At 44.4% G+C, this 20,196-nt stretch overlaps 1 protein-coding gene across 1 annotated transcript in view; it reads left to right on the forward strand.

The window, feature by feature from the left end:
• The window catches only part of tgfbi (transforming growth factor, beta-induced), a 32,058-nt gene that overhangs the window by 10,259 nt on the left and 1,603 nt on the right, over window positions 1–20,196 (forward strand). Inside the window, 8 exon segments of the mRNA XM_063876946.1 lie at window positions 5,574–5,618; window positions 7,910–7,978; window positions 8,131–8,268; window positions 8,374–8,519; window positions 11,729–11,865; window positions 18,879–19,009; window positions 19,720–19,844; window positions 19,920–20,022. Coding sequence (XP_063733016.1) covers window positions 5,574–5,618; window positions 7,910–7,978; window positions 8,131–8,268; window positions 8,374–8,519; window positions 11,729–11,865; window positions 18,879–19,009; window positions 19,720–19,844; window positions 19,920–20,022 — 894 coding nt within the window.

The raw sequence follows: 20,196 nt of genomic DNA on the forward strand, positions 1-20,196 counted from the left end.
ATACTGCAAAAACTACTGTACTGCAATACTGCGATACTGCAATCTCAATATGCGATACGCTGTACGCAATAAGATACGCAATACGTGATACTGCAATACTACTGTACTGCAATATCCAAACGGATACTCGATCGCAATATGCGAACTGCAATCTCTTTCTGAATATGCTGTACTGCAATACTACTGATATGCAATACGGATACTGAAATACTACTGAACGCTATACAAACAATAGCTGTACGCTGTACGCAATATGCTGATACGCAATACTGCTGAACACAAACCTGATACGCAAATACGGGATACTGCAATACTGCAAAATGTAAGCAAAACTCTGATCTGAAAAAACCGCTTACGCAAACTGTGTTCTGCTGATACGCAATACTGCTGTACTGCTGATCGGGAAAATACTCGAAACTGCGAACTGAAATACCTGCAATCTGCTGATACTGCAATCGCAATACTGCTGTACGGGAAACGCAATAACTGCTGTACTGCAAACTCTGATCTGCAAACTGCTGAAACGCAAACTGAAAAACTGGAATGAAAAACTGCTATATGCTGATACGGCAATAAATTGCTAAAAACTGCAATACTCTGTACGCAAACTGTGTTTCGCTATACTCCCTGATATGAAATACGCGATCGTGAAATGCATACTGCTGAACTGAATATAAATACTGCAAACCAAAGCAAACTTTGATACTGCAAATGCAACTGCAAAACGCGATACTGCAATACGGAAAAACCCAATATACCGAACCAATCTGTTATACGCAAATACTGCGAACTGCAAAACCGTACTGAATACTGCATACTGCGAACGCGATACGCAAACTGCTGATACTGCATATCTATACTGATCCCAAAAATACTGCGATACTCCCTTGAATATCTGATAACGCAATACTGCTGATACGAAAATACTGCAATACTGCTGAACTGCTATACCAAAAGCGATACCTACGCGATACTGCAATACACTGAAATAATATGTGAACGAAACAACAAATACTGCTGATATGCTGATACGCAAACACTTACTGCAATACGCTGAACGCAATACACGATACTGCAAAATACAATACGTTTAAACGCTGAACGCAATACGCTGATACTGCAAATCTGAAAAACTAAACTGCAATCTGTAACGCAATACTGCGATACGAAAATACTATGATACTGCAAACCTGATACGAAATACTACTAACTGCGAACACAAAACTGCTGAACTGCTGATACTGAAATACGCGAACTGCAATCGGGATACTGCAAAACGCTGATACGCAATATACGCGAACTGCAATCTGCAATCTGCGGTACGAATAGCTAACTGCAATATACTGCGAACGAAAATTTACTCTGAACTGCAATACTGCTTTTACGCTGATACTGCAATATGCTGAAAGCAATACTGATACGGGGAAATACTGAAATACGCCTATACTGAAATTTTAACTTTATACTGAAATTGCTATACTGCAATACGTAAAACGCTGAACTGCAATACTGCTGTACTGCAATACTGTGAACTGCAAAATGCGATACTGATACTTAACGCTGATCTGCTATACTGCAATACGCTTTGCGAACGCAATAAAGCTGTCTGCAATAATGCAATACGGGGAACGCTGAACTGCTAATAACTGCAATACTGCTGAACTCAAACGCTGATACGCAATAACTGCGATATGCAATATTGCTGTACGCAATATACTGCGATTACGAAATACTGTTGATATAAAAACTGTGTTTACTGCAATACTGCAATACTGCTGATACTGCTGATACTGCAATACTGCTGATACTGCTGAACTGCAATACTGCTTATACTGCGAACTGCAATCGTGAATGTGCTGAAAACTGCAAAACTGCAATACTGCTGATACCAAACTGCTGATACTGAATACTGCTGATACTGCTGATACTGCATATGCAATACTGCTGATATGCAATAGCTGATACGCTGATACTGCAAAACTGCAATACTGCTGATACTGCAAACTGCAATACGCGATACTGCAATACGCGAACGTAATATGCTGATACACAAAACTCAATACTGTGAAAAGCAAAACTGCTGTACTGCAATACTGCGAACGCAATACGCTGTACGAAAAAACTGCAATACTGGATTGCAATCTCTGATATGAATACTGCATACTGTGAAAAGCAATATGCTGATACTGCTGATCTGCAATACTGCTGATTAAATACTGCAATACTCTGTACTGCATACGCTGATAGAAACTTGCTGATACGCTGATACTGCAATACGCAATACTGCTGAACTGCATACTGCAATAGGGTATACTGCTGATATGCTATACTCAATACTGTGATATGCAATACTGCAATACTGCGATCTGCAATACTGCTAATACTGCAATACTTAATGATACTGTGAACTGCCCAATAAACGCGATACTCAATACTGCTGATACGCAATACTGCTGAACGCTAAACGCAAATACTGCAATATGCGGATAATGCGGGAATGCAAAAAGTGATACGCAATACGCTATAAACTGCTGATACTGTGTACTGCAATACTGCTGAAACGCAATCCCCTGCTGTTTACGCTGTACTGCAATACGCATACTGAAATACTGCAAACGCTGATATGCTAATATGCTGAACTGCTTGATACGCAATACCTGCTGATACTGCTGATACTGCAAATTTGCTGATACTGCTATTACTGCTGATACTGCTGGATACCTGCAATACTGCTGATACTGCAATACTGCAATACTGCTGATACTGCAATACTGCAATACTGCTGATACTGCAATACTGCGATACTGCTGATACTACAATACTGCAATACTGCTGATACTGCTGATACTGCAATACTGCAATACTGCTTGATACTGCAAATACTGCGATACTGCAATACTGCTGATACTGTGGATACTACAATACTGCTGATACTGCAATACTGCTGATACTGCAATACTGCTGATACGGGAAAAAAAAGCTGATAAGCAAACGCAATACTGCTGATATTGCAATACTGCTGATACTGCACATCATATGCTGATATTGCAATACTGCAATACTGCTGATACTGCAATACTGTGATACTACAAATACTGCAATACTTCTGATACTGCTGATACTGCAATACTGCTGATACTGCAATACTGCTGATACTGCAAAATGCTATCGCAAAGCTATACTGAATACGCTGTACTCATACGCTGATTTTTTGCAAATACGCAAACGCGATTTTGCAATACGCAATATGCTGATACTTACAATACTGCAATACTGCTGATCGCAAACTGCGTACTGCAATACCGCTTACTGCAATACTGCTGAATGCAAAAACTGCAAATCGCGATACTGAAAAATACGCTTTGATACTGCAATATCTGATACGCAAACGCGATATTTTCAATACCTGATATGAAAAACGAAAATATGCTGATACTGCTAAACGGGCAATCTGCAATACTGGGAAATGCTGATACTGCAATACTGTGATACGGGTTGATACTGCTGAAAAACGTGTTACGCAAAACTCAAATAACCTGCTGAAACTCAATACGCTGAAATGCTGATACGCAAACTGCTGATACGTTTGAACTGCGAACTGCAATACGGCAATTAGCTGAACGCAAAAATACTGCGGGATCTGCAATACGCTGTACGATACTGCTATACTCTGAACGCAATACTGAAATAGCGATACGCAAACCGAACTGAAAACTGCAATACTGCTGATACTGAAAAAGTTTAAATTTGCTTGGCAATACGCGATACTGAAAAAACTGCTGATACTGCTTTTCTGCGAACGAAAATACGCAATACTGCGAACTGCAATACTGCTAAACGAAATCTGCTGATACTCAATACTGCTGATACGCAATACTGCTATACGAAATTTCGCTGTACTGCAATATGCTGATACTGAAAATATTTGCTAAACGAAAACTGCAAACGAAATACTGTAACTGCATATTAACTGCAAACGAAAACGCAAACTGTATACGCAATCGCTAATACGAAATACGCTGAACTGCTTTGATAAATATTTCAAAAAAAAAAAAAATGAAAATTTTAAAAAAAAATTCGGAAATTCCTTTCAGGAACCATATTTTATCGGGGGAGAGGGGTTTTTGCCCCGAAAACCGGGGGGCTTTGATTGTCAACCTTGTTTCCTGCTGGGGCTCCCATGGCAAATTGGTCTCAGGTAAGGGCCAACTAAATTGTTCAAAAGACCTCAAAAAAACTATTTGAAAGCGGGATACCCAGCCCGGGAACCCCGGGGCCCCTTCGACCGGGCCCAGAAGAGACCGTCGCGACGTCTGGGCGGGCTTGCCACGGACCCCGGCCGGGCCAAAGCCCGAAAAGCAATGTGGGAAACACCTCCGTTTCCCCCCCCTCCCGGGGGCCCCCCCCCTAGGGGAAACGCGAGGGGGTGGGTGGCTGACGAAGGGTGGCAGTAAAAGCAAGGGCTCGACACCAGACTCAGGCACAGAACGGCTTGGGGACTAACGCACCTTCCCGGGGGGAAGGAGCCGGGGCTTGGCGGGGTGGGCGTTACCATTTTGGGTCTGGTGGGGGTCACCCACGCACAGCGCGCCTTAACCCACTTTGGATAAGGTTGGACTTTTCTTCTCCGCATGCCCCAAAGGGTAGGCGCCGAGCGGGTGGGGGGAAAACACAAGCCCCCGGTTTAGTGTGCTTTGTTGGATTTTTCCCCCCCTGACGGAGGGCCCTCCCTACCCGGGGGGGGGACCTGCTTTTTTTTGCTTATGCCCAAAAAGCAGTTCAGAGCCTTCTTGGAACCCTAAAGAAGTCCTGTAGGGGTCCTGAAGGGGACCCCTTAAACTTGTAGGAGACTACAACGCACACAGGGCAATGGTGGGGAAAAATTGGAAAAGGGGGTATTGGGGAGGAACGGCCCCCCCGCTGAACCGGAGTGGTGGTTTGTACTGGGCTTCTGGCTATCATGGGTTTGGCCATAACAAACACCATGTTCAAAATAAGGGTGCCAAAGGTTGGTACCAGAGCACCCTAGGCAGAGGTCCATGATCGATTTTGTTGTCGTATCATCGGACCTGAAGCCGCATGTTTTGGACACTCGGGTGAAGAGAGGGGCGGAGTTGTCAAGTGATCACCATCTGGTGGTGAGTTGGGTCGAGTGGCGGGGTAAGCCTCTGGACAGACCTGGTAAGCCCAAACGTGTAGTGAGGGTGAACTGGGAACATCTGGAGGAATCTCAAGTCCAGGAGGCCTTCAACTCACACCTCCGGGGGAGCTTTTCAGGCATCCCTGTGGAGGCTGGGGACATTGAACCTGAGTGGGCAGTGTTCAAAGCTTCTATTGCTGAAGCTGCGGCGGGGAGCTGTGGTCTCAAGGTCTTAGGTGCCTCAAGGGGCGGTAACCCTCGAACCTCTTAGTGGACACCGGTGGTCAGAAAAGCCGTCCGACTGAAGAAGGAGGCCTTCCAGGATTTGTTATCCCTGGGTACTCCTGTTGCAAGGTATCGACAGGCCCGAAGCGCAGCAGCCTCAACCGTGGCTGAGGCAAAGCAGCGGGTGCGGGAGAAGTTCGGAGAAGTCATGGAGAAGGACTTTCGGTCTGCACCAAAGTTGTTCTGGAAAACCGTCCGACACCTCAGGAGGGGGAAGCAGGGAACCATCCAAGCTGTGTACAGTAAGGATGGGACGCTGTTGACCTCAACTGATAGTGTGTTAGGGCGGTGGAAGGAACACTTTGAGGAACTCCTGAACCCGACAACTCCGCCCTCTATGTTAGAGGCGGAGCTGGAGTATAAAGGGGGATCAATTCCACTCTCACGGGGGGAAGTCACTGAGGTAGTTAAACAGCTCCACAGTGGCAAAGCCCCGGGGGGGGGGGGGGGGGGGGGCGGGGATGAGATCCGCCCAGAAATGCTGAAGGCTCTGGGTGTTGAGGGACTGTCATGGTTGACACGTCTCGTCAACATTGCGTGGAAGTCGGAAACAGTACCGAAGGAGTGGCAGACCGGGGTGGTGGTTCCCCTTTTTAAAAAAGGGGGTCAGAGGGTGTGTGCCAATTACAGAGGCATCACATTACTCAGCCTCCCTGGGAAAGTTTACTCTAAGGTGCTGGAAAGGAGGGTCCGGCCGATTGTCGAACCTCAGATTGAAGAGGAACAATGCGGTTTTCGTCCTGGTCCTGGAACGACGGACCAGCTTTTCACTCTCGCAAGGATCCTGGAGGGGGCCTGGGAGTACGCTGATCCGGTCTACATGTGCTTTGTGGATTTGGAGAAGGCGTATGACCGGGTTCCCAGGGAGATACTGTGGGAGGTGCTGCGGGAGTATGGGGTGAGGGGGTCTCTACTCAGGGCCATCCAATCTCTGTACTCCCAAAGCGAGAGCTGTGTCCGGGTCCTCGGCAGCACATCGGACCGATTTCCGGTGAGGGTTGGCCTCCGCCAGGGCTGCGCTTTGTCACCAATCCTGTTTGTGGTATTCACGGACAGGATTTCGAGGCGTAGTCGTGGGGGAGGGGGTCTGCAGTTTGGTGGGCTAAGGATTGCACCACTGCTTTTTGCAGATGATGTGGTCCTAATGGCTTCATCGGTCTGTGACCTGCAGCACTCACTGGATCGGTTCGCGGCCGAGTGTGAAGCGGCTGGGATGAGGATCAGCACCTCCAAATCTGAGGCCATGGTTCTCAGCAGGAAACCGATGGACTGTCCACTCCAGGTAGGGAATGAGGCCTTACCCCAAGTGAAGGAGTTCAAGTATCTCGGGGTCTTGTTCTCGAGTGAGGGAACAATGGAGCGTGAGATGGGCCGGAGAATCGGAGCAGCGGGAGCGGTACTGCAGTCGCTTTACCGCACCGTTGTGAGGAAAAGAGAGCTGAGCCAGAAGGCAAAGCTCTCTGTCTACCGGCCATCTTCGTTCCTACCCTCACCTATGGTCATGAAGGATGGGTCAGGACCGAAAGAACGAGATCGCGGATACAAGCGGCCGAAATGGGATTTCTCCGCAGGGTGGCTGGCATCTCCCTTAGGGATAAGGTGAGAAGTTCAGTCATCCGGGAGGGACTCGGAGTAGAACCGCTGCTCCTTCGCGTTGAAAGGAGCCAGTTGAGGTGGTTCGGGCACCTTGTGAGGATGCCATCTGGGCGTCTCCCTAGGGAGGTGTTCGTCCAGCTGGGAAGAGACCGAGGGGTAGACCTAGGACCAGGTGGAGGGGTTATATCTCTTCGCTGGCCTGGGAGCGTCTTGGAATCCCCCAGTCAGAGCTGGTTGATGTGGCCAGGGAAAGGAAAGTTTGGGGCTCTCTGCTGGAGCTGTTACCTCCCAGACCCTGTTGGAGAGGCGGGAGAAGATGGATGGATAGTTCGAAATTCAAAAACCTCGAAATTCGGAAAAAGTCATTTTTGGGGGGGAAAAATGATAATTTTGAAAAAATAATCTGACATTTTTAAAAGTCGACATTTAGAAAATGAGTCAGAAATTTGCAGAAATTGTTGGAAAATCCCCAAAAGTAGAATTTTGGTAAAAAGATCTGAAGTTTGTATATAAAATCAAAAGGAAAATAATCAGGAGGCAAAGAAACAGACTGCCTGGAAAAAAGTGTAACAGCTGTCCCCTCGATGTCCCCGAGAAGGACAAGGACCCTCAGTGGAGCTCCAGCCCATGCTCCTCACAGCACAGCTTATTAAAGGCTCAGTTCAAAGCAGCTGATGTCTCTCAGAGTTACTGCATGATGTCACTGGTTTGCCATGAATTTAGAGATGACATAAACATGAAATGTGGCTTAAAGAGTTTCTCAGTTAAAGGCTTTAATAAAAATCACACACTGATGGAGCAGCTGGACCTCTTCATAGAGGCTGTTTTCCCTACCAAATTGTTTTTTTTGCTGATCAGGGGGTACTTAGCTGACCTTTTTGTTCAAAGGGGACACATTATTGACAAACGTTTGAGAACCACTGGCCTACAACTGTGAGCTGCTGACCCCTGACTCAGGTACTGATAATACTGTCAGTACTGCATGTAGTACCGATGGTACTACTGCAGGTAATACTCAGAGTACTTTTAACAGAACTAATCTAAAGTGAACCAAGCCCCCCCCCCCGGTTAAAGGGCTCCTGTTAGATTAACCTGTTTTCTGTATCCAGCCAAGGTCCTGCTGGAGCTGGCTGAGGGGTCGGCTGTTGCCACCGCCACCAAACTGTTTGTGGAGGCGGGTCTGACCTCCCACCTGACGGGCTCCGAACCCCTGACCATGCTATCCCCGCTGGACGCTGCATTCATAGGTAGCCCCCCTACATCACGTCTGCGTTTCATTTGATTACTGAGGTCAATTAGATTAAATGAACTACATTAACATTGAGTTAACTGAGTCTGTATGTCTGTAACAGGAAGTGACACAGCGATGACTCCCGATATGAGGAAGCTGATGACCAATCACCTGCTGAGGACGCAGCTGTCCTCCAAGTCTCTGTACCATGGCCAGGAGCTCGAGACACTGGGGGGCATCAAGCTGCGAGTGTTCGTCTACAGGAACGTAAGAACCAGACTCCCACTCCCCATCCAATGAGAGGGCACACGTACAGTACCTGCTGCCCTCTCATTGGATGAGATTTGAAACGAATCAGAATATTAAACTTTATTATGACAAACCAGAAGAGAGGAGGTCCTGTCTGTTCCCGGGAAGAGAATGAGGTGAGCAATGTGAAGGAGCATCAGGAAGTAGTTTGTGATTGGTTGTTAGGGTTAACCCTGCACACTGAAGGAGCCTCAGATCCGTGGTCCGGACTGAAGCCTCTGAACCTGGTGTGATGAGATGTGAAGTAACTGACACTAGCAATGCTCTGACGGGGGGGGGGCAGACATCTGGAGTGGGGTTTATGAAAGCTGACGATCGGCTGGATGTCAAGGCTCTCTGGCCCTCTCTGGTCTGTAGGCTCTGGTTCCAAGAGTTACAAGGAGCTCTCCCTCAGTCTGTCTCTAATGTCTCATGAACTCACTGCATCTCATGACGTCTCCAACACACAGCAGTGTCCTCTCACCCTGAGAACTCTGCTTCATTTCAAAGGCTTCTCAGGAGAAGGTTATCTGAAGCACCGTGTGGAGACGGGAGGCAGAAACTCCTGCAGAGACGAAGGCTTCAGAGGAAGGCTTCCCTGGAATACTTCAGTGTCCTCTAGTGCAGGGGTCTCAAACTCAATTTACCCGGGGGCCGTTAGAGGTAGAGTCTGGGTGAGGCTGGGCCACATCAGGTTTCCCACAAGAAAAGTACTAAAAAACATTCCAATGTATCAAAGGTCTTTATTTTTTAACACAAAATAAGATGAGAAAATAAATTAACAAATTCATAAGAAAAAAACAAATCAATCCGTAATAAAGATAAGACAGCAGATATAGAAGACTGAAGAAACCACATATAGTTGCTGACTAGAGAAATGTCATTATTATTCAGACTCTAATATCTGTATTAACAGTTCTTTAACATTTCACTTTCTGAACATGAACGGAACATTGAACATAAACTGTTCTGAACATGGCTTCTTCTACCTACTTCTTGCTGCTAGAGATCTGGCAACGCTTCCTCTCGCATAGCCGAGCCACATTTGGCTTAAGCAGGGATGAAGCAGTTGAGACCCTCAGTAGGGCTTGAAGATGCTCATCAGTAAGTCTGGACCTGTACTTGGACTTATTGAAGTTCAACGTAGAGAAGAGCTTTTCGCACAAGTATGTGCTCCCAAAAAGACACATGGTCCGCTTGAACATTCGTGAAAGCTCAGGGAAGCTGGGGGGCAATTCTCTCAAAAATTGCCCGAGCTTGTCTGCTTTTCCACTCACCTCCCTGAACTTGGCTTTGAGTTCAGAGTTGCACTGCAGGTCAATGAGCTCCATTTGAAGCACAGGAGGGGCATCTTGCACATCAAAGGAGAAGGGGTCCGCAAAAATTTGAATGTGGCTCTGTGCGTCTTGAAGTCTGCAAATCTGTGATCAAATTCCTCCTGTAGCTTCAAAATGACATCCACATACTCCTCACCACTGAATGGTGTGCCTGCATCCATGAGTGCCTTGCATGCTGGAGAATGGCAAAGGTTTGTCTGAGAAAGCTGGGCTTTCCATAACATAAGTTTTGTACAGAATGCTCTCACGTTGTCATAGGCAGCACTAACAGGTTGCCCCTGGCCTTGTAACTTCTTGTTCAGTACATTAAGCTCATGTGTGATATCAACGTCCATGAGCCATTTGGGATCACTTAGCACAGGAACAGCAACCCCATCTTTCTCCATGAAGGCTTTCACTTCCGCTCTCAACTCAATAAATCTCTTCAACATGTTTCCCATGCTGAGCCAACGTACCTCGGTGAAGTAGAGCACGTCCCCATATTCTGACTCCATTTCCTCTAAAAAAGCACGGAACCTTCTGTGCTTTAAGCCCCTGGATCTGATTTGGTTGATGCATTTCACAACGAGACATCACATTGTCAAACTTCAGGCATTTGCTGCAAAGAGCCTGCTGATGGATAATGCAGTGCAGAGCAATGGCCTCCTCCACACCTTCCTCTTTTTTTGAACAAGTGCCACCAGTCCATTTTTCCTCCCTGTCATTGATGGCGCTCCATCGGCTGTTATCCCAACAAACCTCTTCCATGGCAAACCGGCATTCTCAATGGCATCACACAGCTGGTGAAATATCTCCTGAGCGGTGGTCTGGCCATGCATTGGAATCACTGTGAGCAACTCCTCTATGACTTCAAAATTGTCATCAACACCACGGACATAGATTGCGAGCTGGGCAGTGTCGGTGATGTCTGTGGTCTCATCAAGAGACTTAGTATACACTGAAACATTTTGCTTTCTCACACAGTTGATCATAAATGTCACTTGACAGGTCAGAAATGCGCTCTGCCACGGTGTTGGCAGAAAGGCTGATGCTGCTAAACTGACCTTTATTTTCTGGACAGACAATACTTGCAGCCTGTAATATGCACTTTTTGACAAATTCACCTTCTGTGAATGGCTTTGAATACGTCTTTTCCGCTTCTTTTTCTGTCCCGCTGAGCAGCAATTTCCACGGCCGCCTCCGCTTCTGAGCCCGCGGCCGATGTCCCTCCCCCGAGAGCAATATACCCCACCGTGATTGGTAGGTTCGTTCAGCTCTGCACACAACACTGAAAAGTGCCATTCGTATCAAACTCGCGGGCCGCACTAACATTAAACTTTCATATTGAGGTGGGGGCCGCAAACTATCGTCTTGAGACCCCTGCTCTAGTGTCTCTGACTCGGATGTGTCTCTGAGGTGTTTGTAATGTGTGTCTAAACCCTAACATCTCCCGAGTGTCTCTCCTTTTCGTGGGTGGCTCACTTTCTCTCAGTAATGAACTCTGCAGACCACAAGAAGTTTCCCTTTTCCCACAGCTGCTAAATCTTTCCAGACACTGTGTGTGTGTGTGTGTGTGTGTGTGTGTGTGTGTGTGTGTGTGTGTGTGTGTGTGTGTGTGTGTGTGTGTGTGTGTGTGTGTGTGTGTGTGTGTTTAGGATCAAAGGTTTGAGACTCTGCAGGAAACATTTTCATTTTGTGTCTGAGAAGGTTGTTAAAATACCTTTAAGAGTTTATTATGATTCCTCTTTGACATGGCCTCCAGACCTCCCAGTAGCGTCCTGCAACTGTCAGGCTGTCAAACACGCCATGCTCTTCTGCTTTAACATAGTCTTCTTTATTCCTGTGTGTGTGTGTGTGTGTGTGTGTGTGCAGAACCTGTGCATTGAGAATGCCTGCATCGCGGCTCATGATAAGATGGGACGCTACGCCACCATGTTCACTGTGGACAAAGTCCTCACCCCCCCAATGGGCACAGTCATGGACGTCCTGAAGGCCGACAACCGCTTCAGGTCAGTTTATATTGTTGTATGATATACAACCTGATACCTATAAGTAAACATATATGTATTAAATATTTTAAGTATGTTCAGTTTTCAGTGTTCCAGATGTCACGGTTGTAGTTCAGGTGTTACTGTTGTAGTTTTAGCCGTTAATGTTGTAGTTTCAGGTGTTACGGTTGTAGTTTCTGGTGTTACAGTTGTAGTTTCTGGTGTTACGGTTGTAGTTTCTGGTGTTACAGTTGTAGTTTCTGGTGTTACGGTTGTAGTTTCTGGTGTTACAGTTGTAGTTTCTGATGTTACGGTTGTAGTTTCAGGTGTTTCGGTTGTAGTTTCTGGTGTTACAGTTGTAGTTTCTGGTGTTACGGTTGTAGTTTCTGGTGTTACAGTTGTAGTTTCTGATGTTACGGTTGTAGTTTCTGGTGTTACGGTTGTAGTTTCTGATGTTACGGTTGTAGTTTCTGGTGTTACAGTTGTAGTTTCTGATGTTACGGTTGTAGTTTCTGGTGTTACGGTTGTAGTTTCTGGTGTTACAGTTGTAGTTTCTGATGTTACGGTTGTAGTTTCTGGTGTTACAGTTGTAGTTTCAGGTGTTACGGTTGTAGTTTCTGGTGTTACAGTTGTAGTTTCTGGTGTTACGGTTGTAGTTTCTGGTGTTACAGTTGTAGTTTCTGATGTTACGGTTGTAGTTTCAGGTGTTTCGGTTGTAGTTTCAGATGTTACGGTTGTAGTTTCTGGTGTTACAGTTGTAGTTTCTGATGTTACGGTTGTAGTTTCTGGTGTTACGGTTGTAGTTTCTGGTGTTACAGTTGTAGTTTCTGATGTTACGGTTGTAGTTTCTGGTGTTACGGTTGTAGTTTCAGGTGTTACGGTTGTAGTTTCTGGTGTTACGGTTGTAGTTTCTGGTGTTACAGTTGTAGTTTCTGATGTTACGGTTGTAGTTTCAGGTGTTTCGGTTGTAGTTTCAGATGTTACGGTTGTAGTTTTAGCCGTTAATGTTGTAGTTTCAGGTGTTACTGTTGTAGTTTCAGGTGTTTCGGTTGTAGTTTCAGGTGTTACTGTTGTAGTTTCAGGTGTTTCGGTTGTAGTTTCTGGTGTTACGGTTGTAGTTTCAGATGTTACGGTTGTAGTTACAGGTGTTACGGTTGTAGTTTCTGGTGTTACGGTTGTAGTTTCAGGTGTTACGGTTGTAGTTTCTGGTGTTAGGGTTGTAGTTTCTGGTGTTAGGGTTGTAGTTACAGGTGTTACGGTTGTAGTTTCAGGTGTTACGGTTGTAGTTACAGGTGTTACGGTTGTAGTTTCTGGTGTTACGGTTGTAGTTTCAGGTGTTACGGTTGTAGTTTCTGGTGTTACGGTTGTAGTTTCAGATGTTACGGTTGTAGTTACAGGTGTTACGGTTGTAGTTTCAGGTGTTACGGTTGTAGTTTCTGGTGTTAGGGTTGTAGTTTCTGGTGTTAGGGTTGTAGTTACAGGTGTTACGGTTGTAGTTTCTGGTGTTAGGGTTGTAGTTACAGGTGTTACGGTTGTAGTTTCTGGTGTTAGGGTTGTAGTTTCAGATGTTACGGTTGTAGTTTCAGGTGTTACTGTTGTAGTTTCAGGTGTTACGGTTGTAGTTTCTGGTGTTAGGGTTGTAGTTTCAGATGTTACGGTTGTAGTTACAGGTGTTACTGTTGTAGTTTCAGGTGTTACGGTTGTAGTTTCTGGTGTTAGGGTTGTAGTTACAGGTGTTACGGTTGTAGTTTCTGGTGTTACGGTTGTAGTTTCTGGTGTTAGGGTTGTAGTTACAGGTGTTACGGTTGTAGTTTCTGGTGTTAGGGTTGTAGTTTCAGGTGTTACGGTTGTAGTTTCAGGTGTTACGGTTGTAGTTTCTGGTGTTAGGGTTGTAGTTTCTGGTGTTAGGGTTGTAGTTACAGGTGTTACGGTTGTAGTTTCTGGTGTTACGGTTGTAGTTACAGGTGTTACGGTTGTAGTTTCTGGTGTTAGGGTTGTAGTTACAGGTGTTACGGTTGTAGTTTCTGGTGTTACGGTTGTAGTTTCTGGTGTTAGGGTTGTAGTTACAGGTGTTACGGTTGTAGTTTCTGGTGTTACGGTTGTAGTTACAGGTGTTACGGTTGTAGTTTCTGGTGTTAGGGTTGTAGTTACAGGTGTTACGGTTGTAGTTTCTGGTGTTACGGTTGTAGTTACAGGTGTTACGGTTGTAGTTTCTGGTGTTAGGGTTGTAGTTTCAGATGTTACGGTTGTAGTTTCTGGTGTTAGGGTTGTAGTTACAGGTGTTACTGTTGTAGTTTCAGGTGTTACGGTTGTAGTTTCAGGTGTTACTGTTGTAGTTACAGGTGTTACTGTTTTAGTTTCAGGTGTTAGGGTTGTAGTTTCAGGTGTTACGGTTGTAGTTTCTGGTGTTACGGTTGTAGTTACAGGTGTTACGGTTGTAGTTTCTGGTGTTAGGGTTGTAGTTACAGGTGTTACGGTTGTAGTTTCTGGTGTTACGGTTGTAGTTACAGGTGTTACGGTTGTAGTTTCTGGTGTTAGGGTTGTAGTTTCAGATGTTACGGTTGTAGTTTCTGGTGTTAGGGTTGTAGTTACAGGTGTTACTGTTGTAGTTTCAGGTGTTACGGTTGTAGTTTCAGGTGTTACTGTTGTAGTTACAGGTGTTACTGTTTTAGTTTCAGGTGTTAGGGTTGTAGTTACAGGTGTTACTGTTGTAGTTTCAGGTGTTACGGTTGTAGTTTCAGGTGTTACTGTTGTAGTTTCAGGTGTTACGGTTGTAGTTTCTGGTGTTAGGGTTGTAGTTTCAGATGTTACGGTTGTAGTTTCTGGTGTTACGGTTGTAGTTACAGGTGTTACGGTTGTAGTTTCTGGTGTTAGGGTTGTAGTTTCAGATGTTACGGTTGTAGTTTCTGGTGTTAGGGTTGTAGTTACAGGTGTTACGGTTGTAGTTTCTGGTGTTAGGGTTGTAGTTACAGGTGTTACGGTTGTAGTTACAGGTGTTAGGGTTGTAGTTTCTGGTGTTAGGGTTGTAGTTTCAGATGTTACGGTTGTAGTTTCTGGTGTTAGGGTTGTAGTTTCAGATGTTACGGTTGTAGTTTCTGGTGTTAGGGTTGTAGTTTCAGATGTTACGGTTGTAGTTTCTGGTGTTAGGGTTGTAGTTACAGGTGTTACGGTTGTAGTTACAGGTGTTACGGTTGTAGTTTCTGGTGTTAGGGTTGTAGTTTCAGATGTTACGGTTGTAGTTTCTGGTGTTAGGGTTGTAGTTTCAGATGTTACGGTTGTAGTTTCTGGTGTTAGGGTTGTAGTTACAGGTGTTACGGTTGTAGTTACAGGTGTTAGGGTTGTAGTTACAGGTGTTACGGTTGTAGTTTCTGGTGTTACGGTTGTAGTTACAGGTGTTACGGTTGTAGTTTCTGGTGTTAGGGTTGTAGTTACAGGTGTTACGGTTGTAGTTACAGGTGTTAGGGTTGTAGTTACAGGTGTTACGGTTGTAGTTTCTGGTGTTAGGGTTGTAGTTACAGGTGTTACGGTTGTAGTTTCTGGTGTTACGGTTGTAGTTACAGGTGTTACGGTTGTAGTTTCTGGTGTTAGGGTTGTAGTTTCAGATGTTACGGTTGTAGTTTCTGGTGTTAGGGTTGTAGTTACAGGTGTTACTGTTGTAGTTTCAGGTGTTACGGTTGTAGTTTCTGGTGTTACGGTTGTAGTTACAGGTGTTACTGTTGTAGTTTCAGGTGTTACGGTTGTAGTTTCTGGTGTTACGGTTGTAGTTACAGGTGTTACTGTTGTAGTTTCAGGTGTTACGGTTGTAGTTTCAGGTGTTACGGTTGTAGTTACAGGTGTTACGGTTGTAGTTACAGGTGTTAGGGTTGTAGTTTCAGATGTTACGGTTGTAGTTACAGGTGTTACGGTTGTAGTTTCTGGTGTTACGGTTGTAGTTACAGGTGTTACTGTTGTAGTTTCAGATGTTACGGTTGTAGTTACAGGTGTTACGGTTGTAGTTTCTGGTGTTACGGTTGTAGTTTCTGGTGTTAGGGTTGTAGTTTCTGGTGTTACGGTTGTAGTTTCAGGTGTTACGGTTGTAGTTTCTGGTGTTAGGATTGTAGTTTCAGATGTTACGGTTGTAGTTGCAGGTGTTACAGTTGTAGTTACAGGTGTTACGGTTGTAGTTTCTGGTGTTACGGTTGTAGTTTCAGGTGTTACGGTTGTAGTTTCTGGTATTACAGTTGTAGTTACAGGTGTTTCGGTTGTAGTTTCAGATGTTACGGTTGTAGTTTCAGGTGTTAATGTTGTAGTTTCAGGTGTTACGGTTGTAGTTTCAGATGTTACTGTTGTAGTTTCAGATGTTACGGTTGTAGTTTCAGGTGTTACTGTTGTAGTTTCAGGTGTTACGGTTGTAGTTTCAGGTGTTACGGTTGTAGTTTCAGGTGTTACTGTTGTAGTTTCAGGTGTTACGGTTGTAGTTTCAGGTGTTAGGGTTGTAGTTTCAGGTGTTACGGTTGTAGTTACAGGTGTTACGGTTGTAGTTTCAGGTGTTACGGTTGTAGTTTCAGGTGTTACGGTTGTAGTTTCAGGTGTTACTGTTGTAGTTTCAGGTGTTACGGTTGTAGTTTCAGGTGTTACGGTTGTAGTTTCAGGTGTTACGGTTGTAGTTTCAGGTGTTACTGTTGTAGTTTCAGGTGTTACTGTTGTAGTTACAGGTGTTACTGTTGTAGTTTCAGGTGTTACTGTTGTAGTTTCAGGTGTTACGGTTGTAGTTTCAGGTGTTACGGTTGTAGTTTCAGGTGTTACGGTTGTAGTTTCTGATGTTACGGTTGTAGTTTCAGGTGTTACTGTTGTAGTTTCAGGTGTTACGGTTGTAGTTTCAGGTGTTACGGTTGTAGTTTCTGATGTTACGGTTGTAGTTTCAGGTGTTACTGTTGTAGTTTCAGGTGTTACTGTTGTAGTTTCAGGTGTTACGGTTGTAGTTTCAGGTGTTACGGTTGTAGTTTCAGGTGTTACTGTTGTAGTTTCAGGTGTTACGGTTGTAGTTTCAGGTGTTACGGTTGTAGTTTCAGGTGTTACTGTTGTAGTTTCAGGTGTTACTGTTGTAGTTTCAGGTGTTACTGTTGTAGTTTCAGGTGTTACGGTTGTAGTTTCAGGTGTTACGGTTGTAGTTTCAGGTGTTACGGTTGTAGTTTCAGGTGTTACTGTTGTAGTTTCAGGTGTTAATGTTTTAGTTTCAGGTGTTACTGTTGTAGTTTCAGGTGTTACTGTTGTAGTTTCAGGTGTTACTGTTGTAGTTTCAGGTGTTACTGTTGTAGTTTCAGGTGTTACTGTTGTAGTTTCAGGTGTTACTGTTGTAGTTTCAGGTGTTACTGTTGTAGTTTCAGGTGTTAATGTTTTAGTTTCAGGTGTTACTGTTGTAGTTTCAGGTGTTACTGTTGTAGTTTCAGGTGTTACGGTTGTAGTTTCAGGTGTTACGGTTGTAGTTTCAGGTGTTACGGTTGTAGTTTCAGGTGTTACTGTTGTAGTTTCAGGTGTTACGGTTGTAGTTTCAGGTGTTACGGTTGTAGTTTCAGGTGTTACGGTTGTAGTTTCAGGTGTTACTGTTGTAGTTTCAGATGTTACGGTTGTAGTTTCAGGTGTTACGGTTGTAGTTTCAGGTGTTACGGTTGTAGTTTCAGGTGTTAATGTTTTAGTTTCTGGTGTTACGGTTGTAGTTTCAGGTGTTACTGTTGTAGTTTCAGGTATTACTGTTGTAGTTTCAGGTGTTACGGTTGTAGTTTCAGGTGTTACGGTTGTAGTTTCAGGTGTTAGGGTTGTAGTTACAGGTGTTACTGTTGTAGTTTCAGGTGTTACTGTTGTAGTTTCAGGTGTTATGGTTGTAGTTTCAGATGTTACGGTTGTAGTTTCAGGTGTTACTGTTGTAGTTTCAGGTGTTACTGTTGTAGTTTCAGGTGTTACGGTTGTAGTTTCAGGTGTTACTGTTGTAGTTTCAGGTGTTACGGTTGTAGTTTCAGATGTTACGGTTGTAGTTTCAGGTGTTACTGTTGTAGTTTCAGGTGTTACTGTTGTAGTTTCAGGTGTTACGGTTGTAGTTTCAGGTGTTAGGGTTGTAGTTTCAGGTGTTATGGTTGTAGTTTCAGATGTTACGGTTGTAGTTTCAGGTGTTACTGTTGTAGTTTCAGGTGTTACTGTTGTAGTTTCAGGTGTTACGGTTGTAGTTTCAGGTGTTACTGTTGTAGTTTCAGGTGTTACGGTTGTAGTTTCAGGTGTTACGGTTGTAGTTTCAGGTGTTACGGTTGTAGTTTCAGATGTTACGGTTGTAGTTTCAGGTGTTACTGTTGTAGTTTCAGGTGTTACTGTTGTAGTTTCAGGTGTTACTGTTGTAGTTTCAGGTGTTACTGTTTTAGTTTCAGGTGTTACGGTTGTAGTTTCAGGTGTTACTGTTTTAGTTTCAGGTGTTACTGTTTTAGTTTCAGGTGTTACTGTTTTAGTTTCAGGTGTTACGGTTGTAGTTTCAGGTGTTACTGTTGTAGTTTCAGGTGTTACTGTTTTAGTTTCAGGTGTTACTGTTTTAGTTTTAGCTGTTTTGCCTTTAGTTTCAGGTGTTACGGTTGTAGTTTCAGGTGTTACTGTTGTAGTTTCAGGTGTTACTGTTGTAGTTTCAGGTGTTACTGTTTTAGTTTCAGGTGTTACGGTTGTAGTTTCAGGTGTTACTGTTTTAGTTTCAGGTGTTACTGTTTTAGTTTCAGGTGTTACGGTTGTAGTTTCAGGTGTTACTGTTGTAGTTTCAGGTGTTACTGTTTTAGTTTCAGGTGTTACTGTTTTAGTTTTAGCTGTTTTGCCTTTAGTTTCAGGTGTTACTGTTGTAGTTTCAGGTGTTACTGTTGTAGTTTCAGGTGTTACTGTTGTAGTTTCAGGTGTTACTGTTTTAGTTTCAGGTGTTACGGTTGTAGTTTCAGGTGTTACTGTTGTAGTTTCAGGTGTTACTGTTTTAGTTTCAGGTGTTCTGTTTTAGTTTCAGGTGTTACTGTTGTAGTTTCTCTATGTTTCAGTGTTCTGGTGGGCGCTGTGCAGACCGCTGGGTTGACGGAGCTGCTGAACCAGCAGGGGGCGCTCACTTTTTTCGCCCCGACCAATGAGGCGTTCGCGGCCCTCCCCCCCCCCGACCGCAGTCGGCTTCTGCGTGAGTCTGAACTCAGGCCTTGTTTGGGTTGCTGCAGACACTTTCAGTTTACATGAGTCAGCGTGCAGTCATGAGCGTTACTCAATCAGAGTTACACAAAGTGACGTCTCACATAAATACGATGTGTCTGCAGACTGCCTTTATGTAAACAAGAAGTGTGAGCAGCGTCGCTGCAGCCTCACTGTCGGCCTCACAGAGACTCATACACGTTATTCACATTACAGTGAACACAGGTCATAGAAACGTTCTCCACAACACAGCGTTAACACGACAGCTCAGATCAGATGTTCTACGACTTATTTCAGCTCCAACATGGCCCACAGGTCAAACTCCAGCCAGAGATGGGGTCTTATGTTTTATTAAAGATCATTATAGATTTAGTGTTTGTTAGCAGAGCTGAAGACTGTTTGGTCCAAGTGTACAGAACACTGGAGAGCCTCTGGGTTTATTATCCAGATGAAGCATGTGGTCAGAGGTGGGAAGTAACCAAGAACATGTACTCAAGTACTGAAGTACAATTCTTATGTTCTTGTACTTTACTGGAGTATTTACATGTTATGCTGCTTCGCAATTTACTCCACTACAACTAGTACCAGATCTGAGTACTTCTACTTTACTGAAGTACAATATCTGTGTACTTCTTCCACCTGCATGTAGTAAATGTGTGTGTGTGTGTGTGTGTGTGTGTGTGTGTGTGTGTGTGTGTGTAGGTGACCCTCAGCAGCTGTCCTCTCTGCTTCGTCTGCACCTGGGGGAGGGTCTTCTGGTCAGTGGGGGGGTCAGCTCCCACACCAGAGTGAAGCCTCTGCAGGGGGAGAGACTGGAGCTGGGCGTGGTGAGGATCCCCTTATCATTTATTACTGCTCTAAAGAACCGGAAAGTATATGAACATATTATTAATGCGTTTCAGAGGAACTACACGGTGTACGTTAACCGGGTCCCGGTGGCGGCCGCTGATCTGATGGCGACCAACGGCGTGGTCCACGCTGTCAACACCATCATCAAACCCATGCGTAATTATTATTATTATTTATTTCGTTATTTTAATGTTGAATACTATCTATAGGTTTAAAGCAGTTTTTACTTTATTTTCTATGAGATCCTGATTCAACAATTAAAAACATCTATAAAGTGAAAAAACGAAACTGAAAATAACCATCAGAACAACTTCATGTAATAAATATATA

This window comes from Eleginops maclovinus, chromosome 23 (assembly GCF_036324505.1).
Source record: "Eleginops maclovinus isolate JMC-PN-2008 ecotype Puerto Natales chromosome 23, JC_Emac_rtc_rv5, whole genome shotgun sequence".
In the NCBI taxonomy this organism is placed as follows: domain Eukaryota; kingdom Metazoa; phylum Chordata; class Actinopteri; order Perciformes; family Eleginopidae; genus Eleginops; species Eleginops maclovinus.